Source organism: the organism of the source record quoted next, unplaced genomic scaffold, assembly GCF_019419815.1.
Source record: "Pyrus x bretschneideri cultivar Hongxiangsu unplaced genomic scaffold, Pyrus_bretschneideri_v1 Contig24, whole genome shotgun sequence".
Lineage (NCBI taxonomy): Eukaryota > Viridiplantae > Streptophyta > Magnoliopsida > Rosales > Rosaceae > Pyrus > Pyrus x bretschneideri.
In genome coordinates, this window is record NW_025999546.1 from 5,536,088 (window position 1) to 5,554,764 (window position 18,677).

The 18,677-nt window shown below is 36.5% G+C and overlaps 2 protein-coding genes across 2 annotated transcripts; both read right to left on the reverse strand.

The window, feature by feature from the left end:
- Nucleotides 1-2,936: 2,936 nt before the first annotated feature.
- LOC103945878 lies at nt 2,937-7,293 on the reverse strand. The gene is made up of 3 exons (XM_009356468.3): nt 6,707-7,293; nt 3,647-3,832; nt 2,937-3,417 (listed from the first exon to the last, which is right to left on the reverse strand). Exons 1-3 carry the CDS (start codon nt 7,265-7,267, stop codon nt 3,133-3,135), a joined length of 1,032 nt encoding a protein of 343 aa, XP_009354743.2. The 5' UTR covers nt 7,268-7,293; the 3' UTR covers nt 2,937-3,132.
- An 8,967-nt stretch (nt 7,294-16,260) lies between these two features.
- Nucleotides 16,261-18,369, reverse strand: LOC103945877 (transcription factor MYB83-like). The gene is made up of 2 exons (XM_009356467.3): nt 18,026-18,369; nt 16,261-17,228 (listed from the first exon to the last, which is right to left on the reverse strand). The coding sequence occupies exons 1-2, from the start codon at nt 18,334-18,336 to the stop codon at nt 16,514-16,516; spliced, it is 1,026 nt and encodes a 341-aa protein (XP_009354742.2). The 5' UTR covers nt 18,337-18,369; the 3' UTR covers nt 16,261-16,513.
- Between the last annotated feature and the right edge of the window lie 308 nt (nt 18,370-18,677).

Here is an 18,677-nt window from a genome sequence, read left to right on the forward strand (position 1 = left end):
TGATGAATTTTCGTCATTTGAGTATATTTTCGTTAAGGTCCGCCACTTGAATATTCTAACTAACGACGATCCGACTGTTGGATCGGCACCAAACTATAATATGTAATATTTCGTAAAATTTGAGGACAAGGACGTATAGATCTTTCCGAATTTGATTTCTAAGTTTGTAGAACATAATGTCGACTGTTACTTGAAATTGCGATTGGCGGAGATCCGACTGTTGGATCACGATGAGATTTTATTATGTTGTTATATGAACATAATGAGGACCTTAGGAGGTTACGGATCCGAAATCTGATGTGCGGATCTTCCGGATCAAATTATGTAGGATTGTGGACCCTACCGTTGATCGATGGTTGACTTTTGGTCAACATATCTCAAAACGTTCTAAATACTAAAATTAGTACTATGGGAGACTAAATGGAGTCTAATGGGCTTACATTGGTTAGTAAGTGACTTTAAAATATGCGATATGGTTACTACCCTGCTATCGTATTTAATATCCTTTGTGGATATCACATAACTTTATAAATGTGATTTCTAATGAAACGTGATTTTTATATATTTAGCCATAGAACTATGTTTATTAAACATGATTTGGCCTGCGTACTGATAATGATTGTGATATTTGATTTTATGTGCATATTTAAAATGTGGTTGATTTGCATAATTAGTATGATATGATGAAATGTGAGGGCTAGTAGTGGACCGTTTGTTGCTTTGAAGCATGTTTCACAGCTCGTTTCATTGTTTTGTTTCATTTCGTTGAGTTGTTCTAAATTTAATACTTGTGCTTTGTTTCCATTTCTCGTTTCGTTGAGCTTTCGTAATTTGAGCATTTGGTTCATGTCTTGTTTCTTCAAGCCGTTGATATGTTCCTTGGCCTTCTGCTCGGTTCCGTTGAGTGATCCGGAACTGGGTTTCCGCTGCAATTCCGTTAAGTGATGGTCTGGAATCCCTTCTACTTCATGATACCGTTGAGTGATGGTTTGGAATCGTATCCACATGGATTCTGTTGAGTGATGGTTCGGAATCCCTTCTACTCTGCGATTCCGTTGAGTGATGGTCCGGAATCGTATCTTGGTTTGGATTCCATAGAGAGGTTCGAAATCCCCTTGGGTGTCTTGGTTCTGTTGAGTGGTCTGGAACCCGATGTTGATGGATTTTGTTAAGTGGTTTGAAATCGCATCTTTTGACTTGTTGGTTCCTTGGATTTGTTATCAGCTTCAGAAATGTAAGCTTCGGCCGAATTGTGTCACTCTAACCCTGCATTTTGGTATATGATATGTGTTATTGATTGATATGATTGTGGAATAATGTTTCTTATGATGGTTGTCATTATGATTAGACTTGTTGACCATTGTGGCTAAAGGATAACATTGTGCTTCGTTGATTGTACTTTGAGATGTTGCATACTATGAATTGCGGTATTATGTGAAACATAGTGATTTATATGAAGGATGAATTGGAAACATATGTGTGGGAATAGCACACTTGTGTGCCTAACAAGATGATAATTGTGTTTGGCTTATGGTTGATGTGTAATGTGGTACCCTATGTTTTCCGCTAGAAGTATTTTACGAAAAGATTAGAGTTTGACAATTGACGAACTACAAATTACTTGATCCTTATTTAGGGTACGTAGGCAGTCTAACAACGAGGTTAAATGCAGCCATAAAGTGTATGAAAAATTACTATGCGAATCAATGCTCGAGTTATGCTTTGCCATATCCTGGAGGTGGGGTATGTTAGACATACAGATACTTGATGACGTCACGTGTCGATCTGGGAAGTACGTCGGGATCGGGGCGTGACAGTATAATTTAAATTGATGGTCTTCTTACCATTACCCAAAAAGAAGTGTAGATACATATGTGAGGTAAACAAAAATGGGAGCATTTTTGCTCACCACCATAAATCTTGTTTTTTAACAAACGTTATTATCTATACTAAGAGAGTAGGGGAGTAGGCTAAATATCACAATGGGCTAACAACCATCATAAATCTTGTTGTACGCTCACCATACACCTAAGCATCTGCCATGTGTCTTTTATTTAACCTTGGTTAATTCTTTACAATATTGAAAAAGTAATATTTAACGTAGAAGTTAACTAGAGTTAGTTGAAAGAACAAATAAACAATAATTAAATGTATGATAAATATACATCATAGTTATGATTGTGAGAAAAAATGCTCCCGTTGATACCACCACCTAGTAAGACTAACAATACACGTGGACTAAGAAAGCTCAGATTGACATGAGTGCCCTTCGACTGCTCGCGGGAAGTAAAGCTCAAACTCACACCCACATCAAATAAGGGAAACATGATCTCGAAAACTTCGGCCATTAAAGAAGGCACATATGTTGGACATTCGTATTAGACACAAGCGCGTTATGTCACTCAAGAGCTATTTAACTTGCAATGCACGCTTCCAAAGCTATGATCTCCAATGCTGTAAAGAATCTTTCTTATTTGAGACTCTTAGTGGTGTTACCGGAACGTCCTTCCAATTATTTTTGAAAAGTATTATTGTTCAGTCAAAAATATCATCCTCACAAACAATATTTCATATACAAATTTTTCTTATATTTTCATAATATGGCTTTTTGGAATTTCAAATAACAAACTCATTTTCAAGATACTCGCCTATGGACAGAGATTCTTTCCGGATTTCATTATCTAGAGTCCAAAGATCAGCAATGTGGACCGTTCAAATTAAATCCGACGTTTCTTTAACTCATTCCGCTACCAATGACTTCGATCTCTCTTTCACACAAACCAAGGTCCGGATTTCCTGATCCTTAGACTTTTGACAATAAAGTCCAAAGAAGATCCAAATTCGCCGCCTACAACAACTAATTAATGTATATTGCTGACGAAAAAGGAATATAATAATTTACTATGCATATGAACCACTGGATAATTAAAAATGTATATGGATAGAAATGTCGACATTTGTTTTGTACCTCAAGATTTAAAGGAGATTAAAAAATGAAACTAGGATCCAACATGATAATTTGTTTATGACATTGGTGTAATTTACTGAACGGATGGTACGGGAGCTTGTGGCCCGACAGCACACGAATCTCTAATTTTTTTTCTCGTTCACATTCTCTGGTGTCTTTTTCTTTCAATTAATTATGCAGGTGCTATTGTATGACTGAGTACGATGCTTTTTGTCATATGCCCTTTCAACGACCAAAAAACACTCTGCTTGGTGATGAAATTTAGGTTTTATGAGATTCCAAACGACCCGAAAACTTGAGCGCACTCTCACACGAAGCACCAACGGCAAACCCTTCCCTGACTTGAGCATGTCGTCCATGCTTCTTCCGGCACCATACATAGGCTTATTCCTTGTTCCAACATATAACTTGAACTTTGATGACCCACTCTCAGCATATAGCTTTGGTCCCTGAAAATTTTCAATAACGACTGATTGCCCGGAACAAATTGATGTATCATCAACACAATATGAGTGTGTAGAAAGAAAATTTTTCTACTGTTAATCTAAACCTACACATTTAGACACAAGTATTTCCAAAAGTGCTTATATTTATGGACCGGCAATTTAAACAAACACAGATGTAACAAAATTAAGAAGTGAACTTCACACTTGACTGAACATATATACATCTACTTACATGTGATAGTGCAAAAGGTAGCCGTCCGAAGCACATTTCCATTGTTGGAGGACGAATGTGGAGGCCGAAGAGCTTAGACTTGTTCTCTATCATGAGATTTATGGAACAATTAATGGTAAGGAACTTAGTTGTGACACCCGAGCCATCCACTCCTTCCCCAAGCCCAAATTGACCAATTCCTGCCATCTGCAGTTTCCAGAATTTACAATTTTTTACAAGAGCAAAATAGTCTTAAAGATGTCAGATGAAGATTAAAAATGTTATTTATCTATTCAGTTTTTTTGTGGCTTTAATCGTTGTTGCTTGGGAGTTGGAAATAAGCTTTGCTTTCCCATTGTATCTAGAACATTACGATTTTTTTCTTTTGTGAGCATAATGAACATTAGTTGAAGTTAATAACGGTGCCAGATTTTTGAGAGTCTGTTTGGGCCTGAAATTTACATTTCGGCCGATAAGTATTTGGACTCAATATTACATCATTGTTGATCGCTTCGCGCAATCGAGACCGTAGAATGAATAGAGTTCAAGACTATTAAAAATGTAGAATGAATTAGTTATTGTGGGATATTATTGCGATTTTCAATCATGATAAATAATATTTTTATGCAAGATAAAAGGGTCAAATCAAATTAGCATGGAATTTTGAAGAAGTTGGATTGAATTGGAATCATGGTGCACGCGGTCTTCAATGGATGCTAGTGGGATTGCGTGGCTTATCCTTAGCCAAACTAATCATGGATGCTAATGGGATTGCATGGCTTATCCTCAGCCAAACTTCAATTCGGTCTTATCCTTAGCCTGGATTGTAATCCTAGATGCTAATTGAACAGTTTGTTACAAAGGTGTATGAGAGTAATTATTTGGCTAAGGATGGTGAATGCTTATCAGGAGAAGCACCGTGGCTGAGAAGTCTTTCTACCAGCCCCTTGAACTCAACAATCAAACTATTCAGACGCTCTATGCGAAAATTCTTGCAAACGCTCTATGTGAAATCTTCTCGCAACATTGAGATAAATACTAATTATTCTAACCCTCGCATTCAGTTCGTTGGAACATCATTGGGTTGACAAACATCACTAGAGCCGTAGAACTAATCGCTCTCGAAGTACCTTCAGTTCGATGCAACAACACTACTTCAAGTTCGGTCGGTTATCTATCCAAGTCTCAACAACCGAAGAATCTTCAATTCCTTCGCTAAAAAGGTCACTTCATTAACTTTCCTGTGAAGCGAAGTGTTATATGATTGGTTACTCTCAAGTGCACTTTGTAGTTTGGCAGTCATGTGGCTAAACCACATTCACCATTAAAACACTATCATATTTGCCTCTATAGCCTGATACCGATTTAGTGCACTTATATTCTCACAACCATAGTCGTTCAACTTCAGAAGTTAGTATTCAACACCAACACCACATCTATTTTACTCGCCCGACTGAACTTGATTGTTAGTTGGCACACCTACTTTCACAAAAAAGATGTAGTTAATTCATAGTTACTTGGTATGTATGCCACATAAGTTTTGTACTTTCAAGGTCACGAGTCTTTAACAATATTCAGGGTGACGTTCGGGTCAATCAATTAGAAGCCCAAGTTATGAGGTTATGTTCAGTTGGTTACACAGTGGACAAAGATTCATAGTGGCTTGCATATAATTTGTTATCAAAGTGTGAGAATATATGGATGTGCCTTATGTTTTAATCTTAACCTTTTATATCAACTCTAGTGTTACATTTAGTATGCGAAAACGAATTCATGGAAAATGATTCCCCATGTCTTTACTTGGGAGAAAGTAAATTCGAATTTTTTTTTTCCTATGTTTAGTAGGTAGGTAGAAACTGCCAATTTATTGGTATAAAATTAGCATTTTAAGTTACCAAACGAGGACATATATGTCATAAAATGGTAGCAGTCAATTTTTTTTTTTTTTTTCATGGGGAAGGAAAGTGAATGCTAAGGTGAGCGAAAGTTGCACTTTCCCCTATTTTCCTATGGAAGAAAATCATATGCCAAACATGAACTTGCCAACATCAGAGTTGGCAACACTCTCTCATTCTTAAGTTCTCTTTCCTCCACATCAAACATAGCCTACGGGCGAGTCATTATGCATTTCTTGATCATGTAGTCACCAAGAGAATATTTTTGCAATATGTGAGCCATTTTAGGTGATTCAAGTTTAATTTTTTTGTTTTATTTATTTATTTTTTTGTGATTCAAGTTTAATTGCTTTGTTTTTTTAATTATTTTTTGTGATTCAAGTTTATTTATTTATTTTTACTTATAAGTAATAAGATAATTTACACTAAATTCATCTAAATTATGGAAAATGAGATTCACTTGTGCAAAAAGGGAAGGAAAATGTTAGAGAGACTATATTTTTGGACCATATTTTGTAGACTTCGTGCTGCAGTTGATGGTTAAATTTTTTCTTTAATGACTTAAAGTGGTACGCACACTACTCTAGCTAACTTAGCCAAGTTTATGTCTACCTTTGTGCTTTGAGTCTCATGATTGTTCTTCTTCCTCATTCGGCCCGTTTCCAATATAATTACATTTCTTTTTCTTCATACGCAACAGTACAACTTCTAAGGTAGAAAAGATAATCCTCATCTTACAAAGGGCTAATTTCGTTTACGTTTTCAAGATTAGGAACTAATTAGTTAACTAAAACACCTTCATATAGCCATATAGGCTAATATATTAAATTCTTTTTTATTTAGGTTTAGGTAAAAGTTAAAAATCAAACAAGAAGTAAACTACCTGCATGTAGGCTAATATTTTGTGTTAGAATACTTTTGTGATCGTACGTACACTTCATAGTTCATCATTGAGTATTATATATTCACTTTGGCATAATTATATATATGTCCTATATTACCACGATAATAATATGTCTCGAGCATGCTACTAGGCCAATTACAAAACCCATCATGCCATATATATTATGGTTAATCTTTTATAATGGATAAGATAGCTAGAATCAATATATACGCATAGTTTTGAAACTAAAATAGAGTACTTTTTTTTTTTTTTTGAGAGAGATTGTTGAATATTTGAACGTACCTGAATAGACACTTTGGGTGGTGGGGGCTTTGTAGCAACGTAAAACACAAGCAGTGCAATACACAAACTCAACACTGCCCTCCAACTTATTTGCAAAAATATCCATGCAAACGAATCAGAATTTCGATATGAACAATTCCTCTTCCACCACCCCGATCTGTTCTCCAACCCATAACAATACTCCTCCTCATCATCTTCATTGTCACCGTGATCATCACCACCATTGCCACAACCACCACCTTTGACGGTAATAACCAAACGGTTTTTGCAATTATCGGTCCCTGTGCCGTTACTACGTGCATCAAAGGAGATCTTTTTTTGGTACTGGAATGAGTGACTGGATCCACGAGAGGACGAGTAGCGTGATAGAGTGAAGCAAGAGGCCTCGTCGTGGAGGGTCCGGTTTGCTGGATTGGGTCGTGTTAAGGAGTGGAATTCGGATTCCAGGATGGTATTTCGAATATCGGCACTGTTGGAATGGGAAATGGCGGATGGGCTTTGCACGTAGTATGGACAAGGGTATGGATGAAATAGAGCTTCTTCGTCCTGATCATGCTCCATAAATAATATCTAGAGAGAGAGAGAGAGATGTGATTTGGAGCTCTAACCCTCTAACATGGGAGAGGGGTTTTTGGAGGGTTCTTAAATTGCACAGAGAGAGAGAGAGAGAGAGAGAGAGAGAGAGAGAGAGAAGTTGCTTTCTTTTGTGGTGTGGAGTTTGGCTAGCCAAGTAGGCTAGGCTATGAGGGTATCTGGCCCAAAGAATGCTTCTCTTAGTAGGAAAGCTGAAACCATTGAGTACAATCAGTAATCAAACAATTTTTAATTATTACAAACAACAAGATGATAATAATAATAATCATCACATTTAGTTTCTATTGTCTTTTAATAACGTTACTTCATTTAACTATTCAACTTGTTAGGTCTTGGGTTCGAACCCTTATTCTCCTTAGTATATGTAGTTTAAAATAAGAATATTGTTTGTATCAAACACAAGCATTACTTCATTGTACCTCTATACAACAGATGCATGGTCATAAAAAATTACAGCTCAACCAACTTCAAAATTAATTTCTCAGACTATGTCCAATATAAAAAACAAAACCTGTAAGTTATAACTTATATTTGACTTCAAATGTGGTGGTGCAAGTTGTAATTTCAATGTATGCATAATCAAATTTGACTTTTAACTTTTTAATTTTTATGCATTAGAGAGCGATTAAGTCAATTTTTAACTCGAAAGTTATATTCAAAGTCAAACAAGACTTTGCATACAAAACCAGGGTCATATATGATCCCAACTTTTTCCATACATAGTAGACATATTAAGTCAAATTGAGCCATCCCTCACCACAGATTAAATACTCCAATGGCTTATCATTTCAATCATGAAAATTTTAAATTTAAGGTACATCTTATAACTGTTTCGTTTTAAATTTAAGGTACCTATATCAAAGTACAATGGATTGAAGTGCCTAAAATATCAAAGGCCATTTTTTAGTAGCTCATCCCGGGTCCCCAAATCTCAGGGCCGGCCTTGTTTTGGCCCCAGGATCAAATAGTACATCAAAGCAGAGTTGATGACCCCAAAGAATACATCTATGGGCTGGAGTTCAAATGTAGATTGAAGTTCTAAACTTTTGCTCGTTTTCCACACACCAATTGTTTTAACATAGCCTTAATGGGTTATATGTTACCCAACCACTATGCTTACAGATAACTATTTATTTAATTTTTCTTAAAAGATTAATTTTGATACTTTTATACATCAATTGTTTTGACATAACTCTAATTACTGTTATGTCAAAAAGAAAGAGGAAAAACTTCCACTTAGTTAAATTAATTCGATGTCCCTACCTAAGCAAATAAAATCTGCTGAATGATGAAAAGGCATAACAGCGTGATAACACATAATTATTTGTTTTGAGCCACGCTAATGAGCCTGCCCGTGCTCACTGGTCACTGGAGCCAATTCTATATGCATTTCGAAATTTAAAGCGAGAATTACGGGATAACCTTTTGATCAAGCTAGTCCAAGTCTTTGCTTTCCACCGAATTCTTCTTTAATTCAACAACAGTAAAAGGCATGAGAACATGCGTTAATTCATACGTCCCTGCGTGTTCGACTTTCCCCTCAACTTGTATTGGAAAAAAGGCAGTACCTGTATTCCACTTGTGACCCTATCCGGATGTGAGAATGCTATAGCTGGTCACGAATCACCTACTCTTATTCTGGGATTAAGTTCATCCACTCCCAAGTATTTCCTCTCCCTCCTCATCAATTAATAAAAAATAATCAGCGGTATCATTTAATTTGAACATTGATAGTGTAATGCAATTACGTTTTACAGTAGATGATGTTTACCATGTAAAAACCAACCTTATTATAGAAATATCAACTTTATTCAGTGTAATTTTTTTTTCCTCAAATGATGGAATTTCATTTGTTACTTATGAAAATATTTATATCTTCGATCTGCAAGAATATTAAATAACCATTTGGGGAAAAGCACACCCATCTATGAACACCATCATTTCTACTAGTAAAGGAACGTTATGATTATCATGTAACCTTGGAGTGTAAATTGGAACGAATATATAGTGTAACATTACCTTTTCTATATTCACATGTTAAATGTTAACATCATGTTGTAACTCCGTTATACATTAAGGAAGGGAGGTTATAACCTGTCTATATTGTAATAAGACACCCATGGTGCAATCAACATAGCCAGTGTAATACAATCCCGTCTAAGTATAATAACCTACCTTGATACTGTAATAGGACTTTCACAATATAACCTCCAACGTCATTATGTGTTATTAACTATATAGAATCTTAATGTAATATTATTACATTGTAGAAATAATAATGATCCTCTAAACATGATTGCATGACACAGCCAATGTTCCCCCAACCCCCTCCCTCAACCCTAGAATTTCCCTTTATATATTTTAATGTAATAATGGTCCTCTAATTTTCTGTTTCTTTAACAAAACAGAAGAAATAAAATATAAAAGCTCCCATAGGCAGTACTCATGAGAGAGTAGGAGAAAGGGAAGAAAAATGGTAGTTAAATACTGAAGAGACGTATATTGCTTTCATTCAAAGGGAAACGATGGATTGAGGTAGAAGGTTGGCCATATATGGTAATGATGATTGTAGAATTAAAGTTCGATAACATATTTGAGTTTGACATAGATATACGAATCCAATCCAATATGCGGGTAGCTTTTGCTTTTGCACCAAGACAGTGATAATTAAAGTAAGTACAACAATCTTATCATTATAAGACATTAGTTTATCTACCACGATAATTTTATTACGGAATATAGAAAATGAGACTTTTTATCACATTCATATTCCTAATAGGCACAATGCCTATGGTAGATTGTAATCTATCACGGACATCAACCGTGATAGGTCTGCTTTTGTCTCATAGTCTGCAAATGAGAATTATGACACAATAACATTTCAAAACAAGTAAACAAACCATTTGTTCATCACAAGTTGTAGGCATTCATACATCATATAAATTCAGATTTTATTCATCAAACACGGAGGATTTGGTCCCAGAAAATCATTCTGAATGAAACATCGAGGAACTGTGAAAAATCGAGGGATTAATTAGCTATAGTCTTCGCCACTAAGAAAACTAAGCTTCTATTACCATCCTATACCTTCACCGTGCTACCTTAAGTCTTCCAAGCAGCTTCCACAGCTCTTCACAGCCGGCAGCTCAACTCCTCGAACTTATCGTGGCACCGGGACACGCTTCTCAATGTATTGACTAGACAAATAGTAGTGAGAACTCATTTAGCAAGTGCAGAGTGCAGTGACCTATTCCCACAAGGATATGCAGCTAAAAATGACAGAACAAACGAAATATAACTATTAACATTATTTTATTAATGAAAAACAAGAAAACAGGATGCCTAAAACAGGCTTGGCCCAACAAACCAAACACTAGGAAAACTAAATTCATCAACACAATGTATGCAAGGCCCATTCGGTACACTTGAATCATACGATCTCTAATCCATCACTGTTGCAGCAACATGAAGTCCAAGGAAATATCCATCTATACTGCTCAACTAACCTATAAAAAATTACATCCTAAAGATAGTTATATTGAGCTTGTATGAGGAAGAAAACACGTCTCAAATATATAATTTGTTCAAGGAAACTCAAACTTAGGCTACTTAATATTAAATTAAAAAGGTTACCTTTAATATCATCCTTATTAATTCCTTAGTAATATTAAGTAAGTCGCTAGTTGATCAAGCCTAGGAAATCTACTAAGGCAGAACATAAAAGACTCCCTTCAAGGCTGATGAGTAAAGAGCTTCTTAGAATAATCAACAATGGTTAGCATTGAAGGAAGATTTGTGAAAAACAAGTTCATTTAAGCAACATCAATAGCATGCAATTAACAATTAAAGGCGGAATCATGCTTGTATGCACTTAAAACAAAACATTTACCCATGAAATTCAAAGCCTAGTAGATAGGTGAACCAAGACTCAACTCAAAACAAAGTGAGTTGAGAAATCAATACCTTTGTAGATTCCTCTTTGCATAAGCAAAGGCTAATCACCCAAAGAGAGGGCCTTCATTCCTTGCATCTTAGATCCATGGATTTGGATGGATGAAAAAGTTTCTCCAAGTTCCCAAAATTGAGAACCTTTAATGATTCATCACCAAGGCATAATGAAGAAGAAATGAGTGACCTTGGAGGAGTTTGATTGCTAGATGATCCCTCCAAGGTTGGCCTAAATTTTAGAGAGAAAGGAGAGCTTGTGTTCTCATCCTTTCCCCAAAAATTACCATATGTAAATTTTAGGCTATAAAGTCCTTTATATAGTCCCTTCAAATAAGTGACCTAATGGACCAAAAGCCCTATTCTTCTAACATGGCAAGCCTATAGGGTTTATTGGGCTTTCAAGCCCTTTGTTTATTCAAGTTGTCATACAACTTGAGTTAATGGGCTTGACATTCAAATCCCATTGGGCCTTGAGGCCCAAAACTAACCCGAGGTCTTTAACGAACTTATTCGTTTGATTAATTAACATATTAATTAATCCTAGCCTTAGATAAATAATTAAACCATTTAATTATTCTTACTCATCTCCGTTGTTTCTTCAAACTCTACCTTACTCGGTGAACGATCCATTAGGTTCCTTTTAGCGAGGTAGTGGGCGATTAAAACTCTTTCTAATCGATTGTGAATTGAAACTTACTTTCAATTCTCCCATTAGTGATAATACACTTTTAGGGCTTCCACAAACCATGGTTGACGCCTAGCAGCATGTCATGGTTACCCAAGCTAATCAGAAGAGGTGGAGAACCTATTCAGTTTTAGGATTACAAATGCAATACGGTCTTTCTCTAATACAATACTCTTGACCACATTGTTTGGTTTGATAGTTTATTCATATCTATTATCCAACCAATCATATGATGATACTTTATGGACATTTCACATGTTAAACTAATCTAGTTTAATATTAAGGGCAAACATTATTGTTTGAGCCGTCTCATATAAATGTTATATGCTTAAACGATAAGTCCAAGGAATATGTGATTGGAAGAATGCGATCTAAAGAAGTTAGATTCATGAGACCATTCTTTCGTTGACACATCCTAAACGTTCCTGATCATAGGATTGTCAATTGGGCATTGACAGTCCGTTAAGATCAGTACGTGCTATGTCTTCTCTCAGGGAGAGTGACTAGTCTCGAGTCATTGGTGTGTGTGACATCAAGACAAGTACGTAGGTGCTCAATAGAGAATGAGTTCACTGAACACGATCAACGAAGAGTTCTCATATTCATGTCACATGAGAACTCATGGTTGGGATAATGCAAATTAGTCTTTTGACCTGAGGCATCACAGTTGTCTTGTGGTTAGGTCCTTAATCTTTGATTATGTCAAAGTCACTCCATCATGAGGGTGTCCATGGCATCGTTGGGGTTAAGCCACTTAGCCATGGAGGCAAGTGAATGCGCAACAAGCATCTCATCCTTATCACTTATATACGAATTAATTTTTACTGACAATATGACTTTAGCCCCTGGAATTCAATTTTCTCCACATAAAACCCGACAAAATTTTTTTCCTCAAATAAAACTCATTTACTAGACTCCACATAAGCAAATTCATTAATTATGTTTGATTTTACCCATTTAAAATTTTTCGGATGCCTAAAACACCCTTATTGAATATTTAATGTACACAATTAATTCTATGCAAATTGTAAGGGAGAATTAATGATTTTACAAAAATAATATTTTGCATATAAATGTAGGGATTTGTTGGTTAGTTTGGCTCTCGAATTCCAATTTACCATTACAACGTGTCCATATTATATATAGGTAAATTATTGTACTTTAAAATATATAAATTAAAGGAGATAAAAATTGCAGGTAAAGTAATTTTAGGACAAAGAAAAAAAAAACCAACTATAGATAAATTATTTATATATACAGTCTAGATATTTGATTCACATAAAAAATGTAGGTAAATGACGTGTGCATAATTTACCTACTATTATTGAAATTTACCTACTAGTATATTAATTTACCTACTTGCATAATTTAGGAAAAATGCCAACAAAACATGAGAATATTATTTGCATATATCATATGTGACAGTCCGTCCCGAAAATATCGAAAACGTACGTGTGAAAAGACAGTTTTGCCCCTAGTTCGATTTCGTTATGTTTATTGGTTGTTTTTGTGTTGTGTTGGCATGTCTTTGGGCCACACACACACTCCCACACCTGCACCACCCTCTGTCCCCTTTCCCTGTAAGTTCCCCGAGCCCCATTCCCTTCCTCCTTCTTTGAAAACGTACGGACACACACCAAAACCCATCAAACACTCACAGATCGAAGGAACCAAGCATACATTCCAGCTCGTGAGGCTCGTGGGAACCCAACCACACCATTTTCAGGTAAGAATATCAACTTTTTCACGTCGATTCGAAGACGTAAATTCTCACATTTTAGGGGAAATGAAGCTTGTAGATAGCTTGGTGAGGTTCCAAGGAGTCTCAGAGTAGTTCGTTTGAAGGATTTGGACGTCGGGATCACCGTATTCGAAGTTGGCCGGATTTGGTTTGCGTGGACAGGTGAGATCTTGTAGTTTTTAACCCTTAAAAGTGGTATATCGTTGTTCTCCTAGTTCTAGGCGTCATTTTGGTACAAAAATCGTGAAAATTGGATGAAAAATGAAGGAGTTAGAACGTTTTAAAGATTTTCCAGTTTTCCGGCGCCGACGACGGCATCGGAGATTAGCCGAGGAAGAAGACGGAATATTCCGTCAAATCTGACGGAATATTCCTGATGCCGTTGACGGAATCCGTTAGAACTAATGGAATATTCCCTACGGCGTCAGTTGACGCCGTCAGCGTGCCAGGCACGTGTGGCCGTGCCTTGGCCGGCGCGTGCGGCGGTGGAAAATTTTTCTAAAAATTTGGGTGTGATCCTGAGGTTGTGTAGAGCACGTTGGTATATTCAATTGTCCATTTTGAGCAATGTATGAGAAGTTATTACGAAAGGAAGGTTATGTGCTTTAAAATTAACGTTTTTATAGTATTTTCGCATATAGGTGAGACGTATCCCGAGGACGAGCGTGGTCACTCGAGGCAGGGGGGCTACGACCCTTCCACTTATCAGTGAGTGAGCTTTTGGTTTTCCGTATATACCTATATACTTATATTTCCCAGAAATTTATATAAATGTTTATTAGTTATATGCCATTCCTTTTATATGGTTGGTTGTTATGCATGGTTAATTGCATATATGTTTATTTATATAGTTTCACTTATATGTTCATATATATATATTGGTGCTGTGGATGCACAGGTAAGTGCCAGGTAAGCGTTGTTTAATATTTGCATTCAATAGTGATTAGAGGTGCTTAGAGAGCTCATAACCTGCACCCCCGGTGTTAGTGCTCCCGCCCAAAGTAGGGCACAGTCCTTCACGTGATGTTCACCTCCCGCACCACACGCTCAGCTTGGATCCAAGTTAGATGCACAGTCTTGTCGTACAGACCACTTTAGGTGGTTCCGACTCGTAGGTGACCTGCGATTATTCGCACAGCCTTCACGTGATCGTAGCACTAGAGCGTTTATATGTATTACACCCAGGCCTGTCGTACAGACCACTTTAGGTGGTTCCGACTCGTGGGCAGGTTTAGTTATTTATATTGAGATTTGAGCTCTAGATGCAGCCGTACAGGTCACGTTAGGTGACTCCGGCTGCCAGACTATATATTATTGATGTGATTTATACCTGAGCACATGCATTTCATCGTGAGATTTGGTATGGCATACTATTGAGCATGATTTGGCATATCTATATATACGTACATATGTTTATTTTCTGGGAAGTATACAGGTTTTACGGCGAGGGGTTAAAATCTTGCGTTTGAAATGGTTTTTGAAAAGCTTTTTTTTTGCCCACTCACGCTTTTGTTTTGCGCCCCTCCAGGTTCTAGCTGTTCAGTTGGTTTGGTGGTTTCCCAGAGGGCTTTCCCGGCATTTCTGACAGACGATCACCAGCGTATGTTCACCTTCGGGTGCACTGTTGTAACGCTATTTTAGTTTGGACTGCTTAGGGTTTCTGCTCTTAATTTGTGTCTCACTTACGCTAGCACTTATTACTTTGACCTTATGTATGCTAGTTTTTATTTATTCGTACTTTTACGTTACTATTTTATTAGCTTCCGCACTGTACACGTGGCTACGTCACTTCCACGTGACGGCCAGCACGCCCTGATCTCGTTCGGGGTGTGTCATCATAGGTAAATTGCCAAAAGAAATATGAGAATATTTTGTTTATGTAAATTACAGACTATAGGGCGATATTATTTATATAGGTAAAGTAGGGATGTTTAACTATTATATATAAGGAGAATAATTACATCGAATAATAATATAGTCATTATTTAAAGTAATGCACTAGATTGTTGTAGAAACTAAAAATAAATAAATAGAAAAAACGTCAGGATGATTAATTAGATTTTAAGGCCCTTGATTGAAGCTAATTTTCCAGTGTGGGTTGTGGCAAAAATTGTAAATAATTTGTATTAGTAGGTTACTTATATTCTTATGTGGCTGTTTATTTGACTTTTGGGTTTTTGTTGGATTTTTAATTATATGTGGGTTTATGTTTATAAATCATGATTTTTCAGGACCAATATCTAATCAACCCTAATTTTTAACACCCATAGTCAAGAGCTGCTTAGTCCACCCGTAACCATAAAGAACACGTTACAATTTAGCTTAAATTAAATATATAAATTCAAAATAAATATGAGAAGGAGGTCTCTGGTATTTCAATCTAGTGGTATTTCTTTCAATTGGTGAGTTTAAGGTTTTAGGTTTGGCAAGTTCGATACAAAATTATTATGGATGACCAATTCTGTAGGCTAATCCAAACCTCACACTCCCTTAATGCAGAATTGTATATAAAAAAGTAAAAATATATAAGAGAGAGGCAGAGAACATTGAATATATTGAATCTACTTTGCTCCTTATTAACGTATGTTTACGTAATGCGATTACATCCATCTTCTCCTTCACTACCAACTTCCACCTCCAAATTTTTATTCTCTTGTATACAAAAAAGTCCTCTTATTCTATTCTCTACTTACATCACTATTGACATTTCTGATGTCTAAAGGAACAATATTATTTCATATATGCACTAAAGGTTTATTTGGCTAAGTAAACAAAAGCCAAAAAATTGTTTTGCAAATGCCTTAGCTATATACGGATTTACGTAGCTCTGCTCTGCTCTTTAAGAGAGAAAGGAGGAAGTATCCAGCATGAAACCCTCAAAATCCCATTCTCCCACTCTTACGTTTTCTCCTTGCCCTCCATTAATATTTCCAAATCCAAAAATGTCCTCCTCTTCATCAACTTTAAACCCGATCAGTTCCGTGTTATTAAAGCAACTATTATGGAAGTGGTAGTTGCTAATACTATTATTCTTCTTGCTTATATTGTCAGCTACTAATTGACCATTCAGATTATTCTTAATGCTTCTGCTTTCGAGTGGAGGAAGAAAAAGGTCACCTTCTAACCCCATTTTATGACCACCCTCTAAGTTTCCATAATCCCCATAATGCCCCTGATTATCTCCAATGTTTGGTAAGTGTGGGAAACATGTGGGATTTACGACGACGTCGTCTGCATGGGCCATGTCATAACGATTGTCGAGCATATAGAAGGGATTCAATAAGGTGTTGCTGTTAACGGCCATGGCTTGCATGGATGTGGTTGATGAGGATGATGAGTCCATGTTGTACATGGTCATCATGTCATGGTCATGCATGGGCATAAACGTCCCTCCAACGACAGGATCTCTAGGATCAGAGGAATCACTATCGTTTGGTGACGATGTGGACGTGGACATATTGTTATTTTTCAACCTTTTCTTCAAGGCTGAATTCCAAAAATTCTTTATTTCATTGTCCGTTCGTCCGGGAAGACGTGCAGCAATTTGTGACCACCTAAATTCATCACAAGAAAAACAAATATAACCTAAATTAATCACAAGAAAAACAAATATAACTGATTAATTAAGACATAATAAAAACAGACAAAGAAAAGTTAAGACCGATACAACACTTCATCACTATTTGTGTTTTGTTTTCATGATTTGAAAAAGAAAGCACCACTAAATCAATAGCTAATTGGTATGCACGTCGTTAATTTCAGTTTGTTTATATACACACATTAATTCTGAACCATACATATGTGCACGGCTAAAACAAAATGCATGACTTGAAATGCCATGGATGTTTAGTTGCTTAAGCACTTATACGATATGGTATGTGTGTGTGCTCACACTATATGCCCAATTGAGTTCAGAAAGAAACACGGTAGAAAACAAAACAGAATATTTAATTTTAAGATTACTTTCAAGGGTTAAACATGCATGCACCCTATGTTGAAGTATCAATTCTAATGGTTCCCTAAAATCTGCATGCAAACAAGGACTAGGATTGCGCATGCAGTTTGGCCGTCAGAACTTAATTAAACCCTCCTACAATACACAATGTGCATTTACATATATGTGTGCGTTACAAGATATGCGGTCCAATATCATAGTGGATAGGGTGTTGGGTTTCTACTCATGCATCCCGGATTTGAAATTTCTCCCTCCCTAAATTATTGTAATAGTTTCAAATCCTCTCTCTTCCCTTCATAATAAAAATAAATAAATAAATGTGTGTGCATTACAAGTATAATGTAATATTTGTGCATTATAAACATTGCAACTGAGAGAATGAGAGAGAGAGAATACCTATTGCCAAGAATTGAATGGAAATGGATGATAAGCTCTTCCTCTTGGGGTGAAAAGGCACCACGCTTGAGATCAGGCCTCAAGTAATTGATCCAACGAAGACGACAACTCTTTCCACATCTTTGGAGACCAGCATTTCTTGCTATGTCACTCCAACAGCCTTGTCCATTGGTTAACATGTACCTCATCAGCTTCTCATCTTCCTCTGGTGACCACAACCCCTTCCTAAGCTTGCTCATCATCATCTTCTTCTTGTTAATAGTTTTTGCTCCGTCGATGTCATCTTTCCCAATAGACTCTGGCTTTCTCATTGTAATTGCAAGCGGACTTGTTTTCTTAGGGTTTTTTTGGTTAAAGTAGTTAATGTGATGGATGGAGATCTACAAGAATGATATATAAGATGATGAGATGGCTTCATGGGGTGGCAATGGTGATGATGATGGTGATGGTTGTGGGGTTTGCTTAAAATATGCACATCAAAATTTGAGAGAGAGAGAGAGAGAGAGAGAGATAATATGTTTGTTGGTCGATGGGTGGAGTGGGAAACGGATTGGAGGGGGACCTCCATGGCTCCATTCCCATATGAGAGAGAGAGAGAGAGAGAGAGAGAGAATATTATGTGAAGTGGAAGCAAAAAATTTAGATGTCTAAT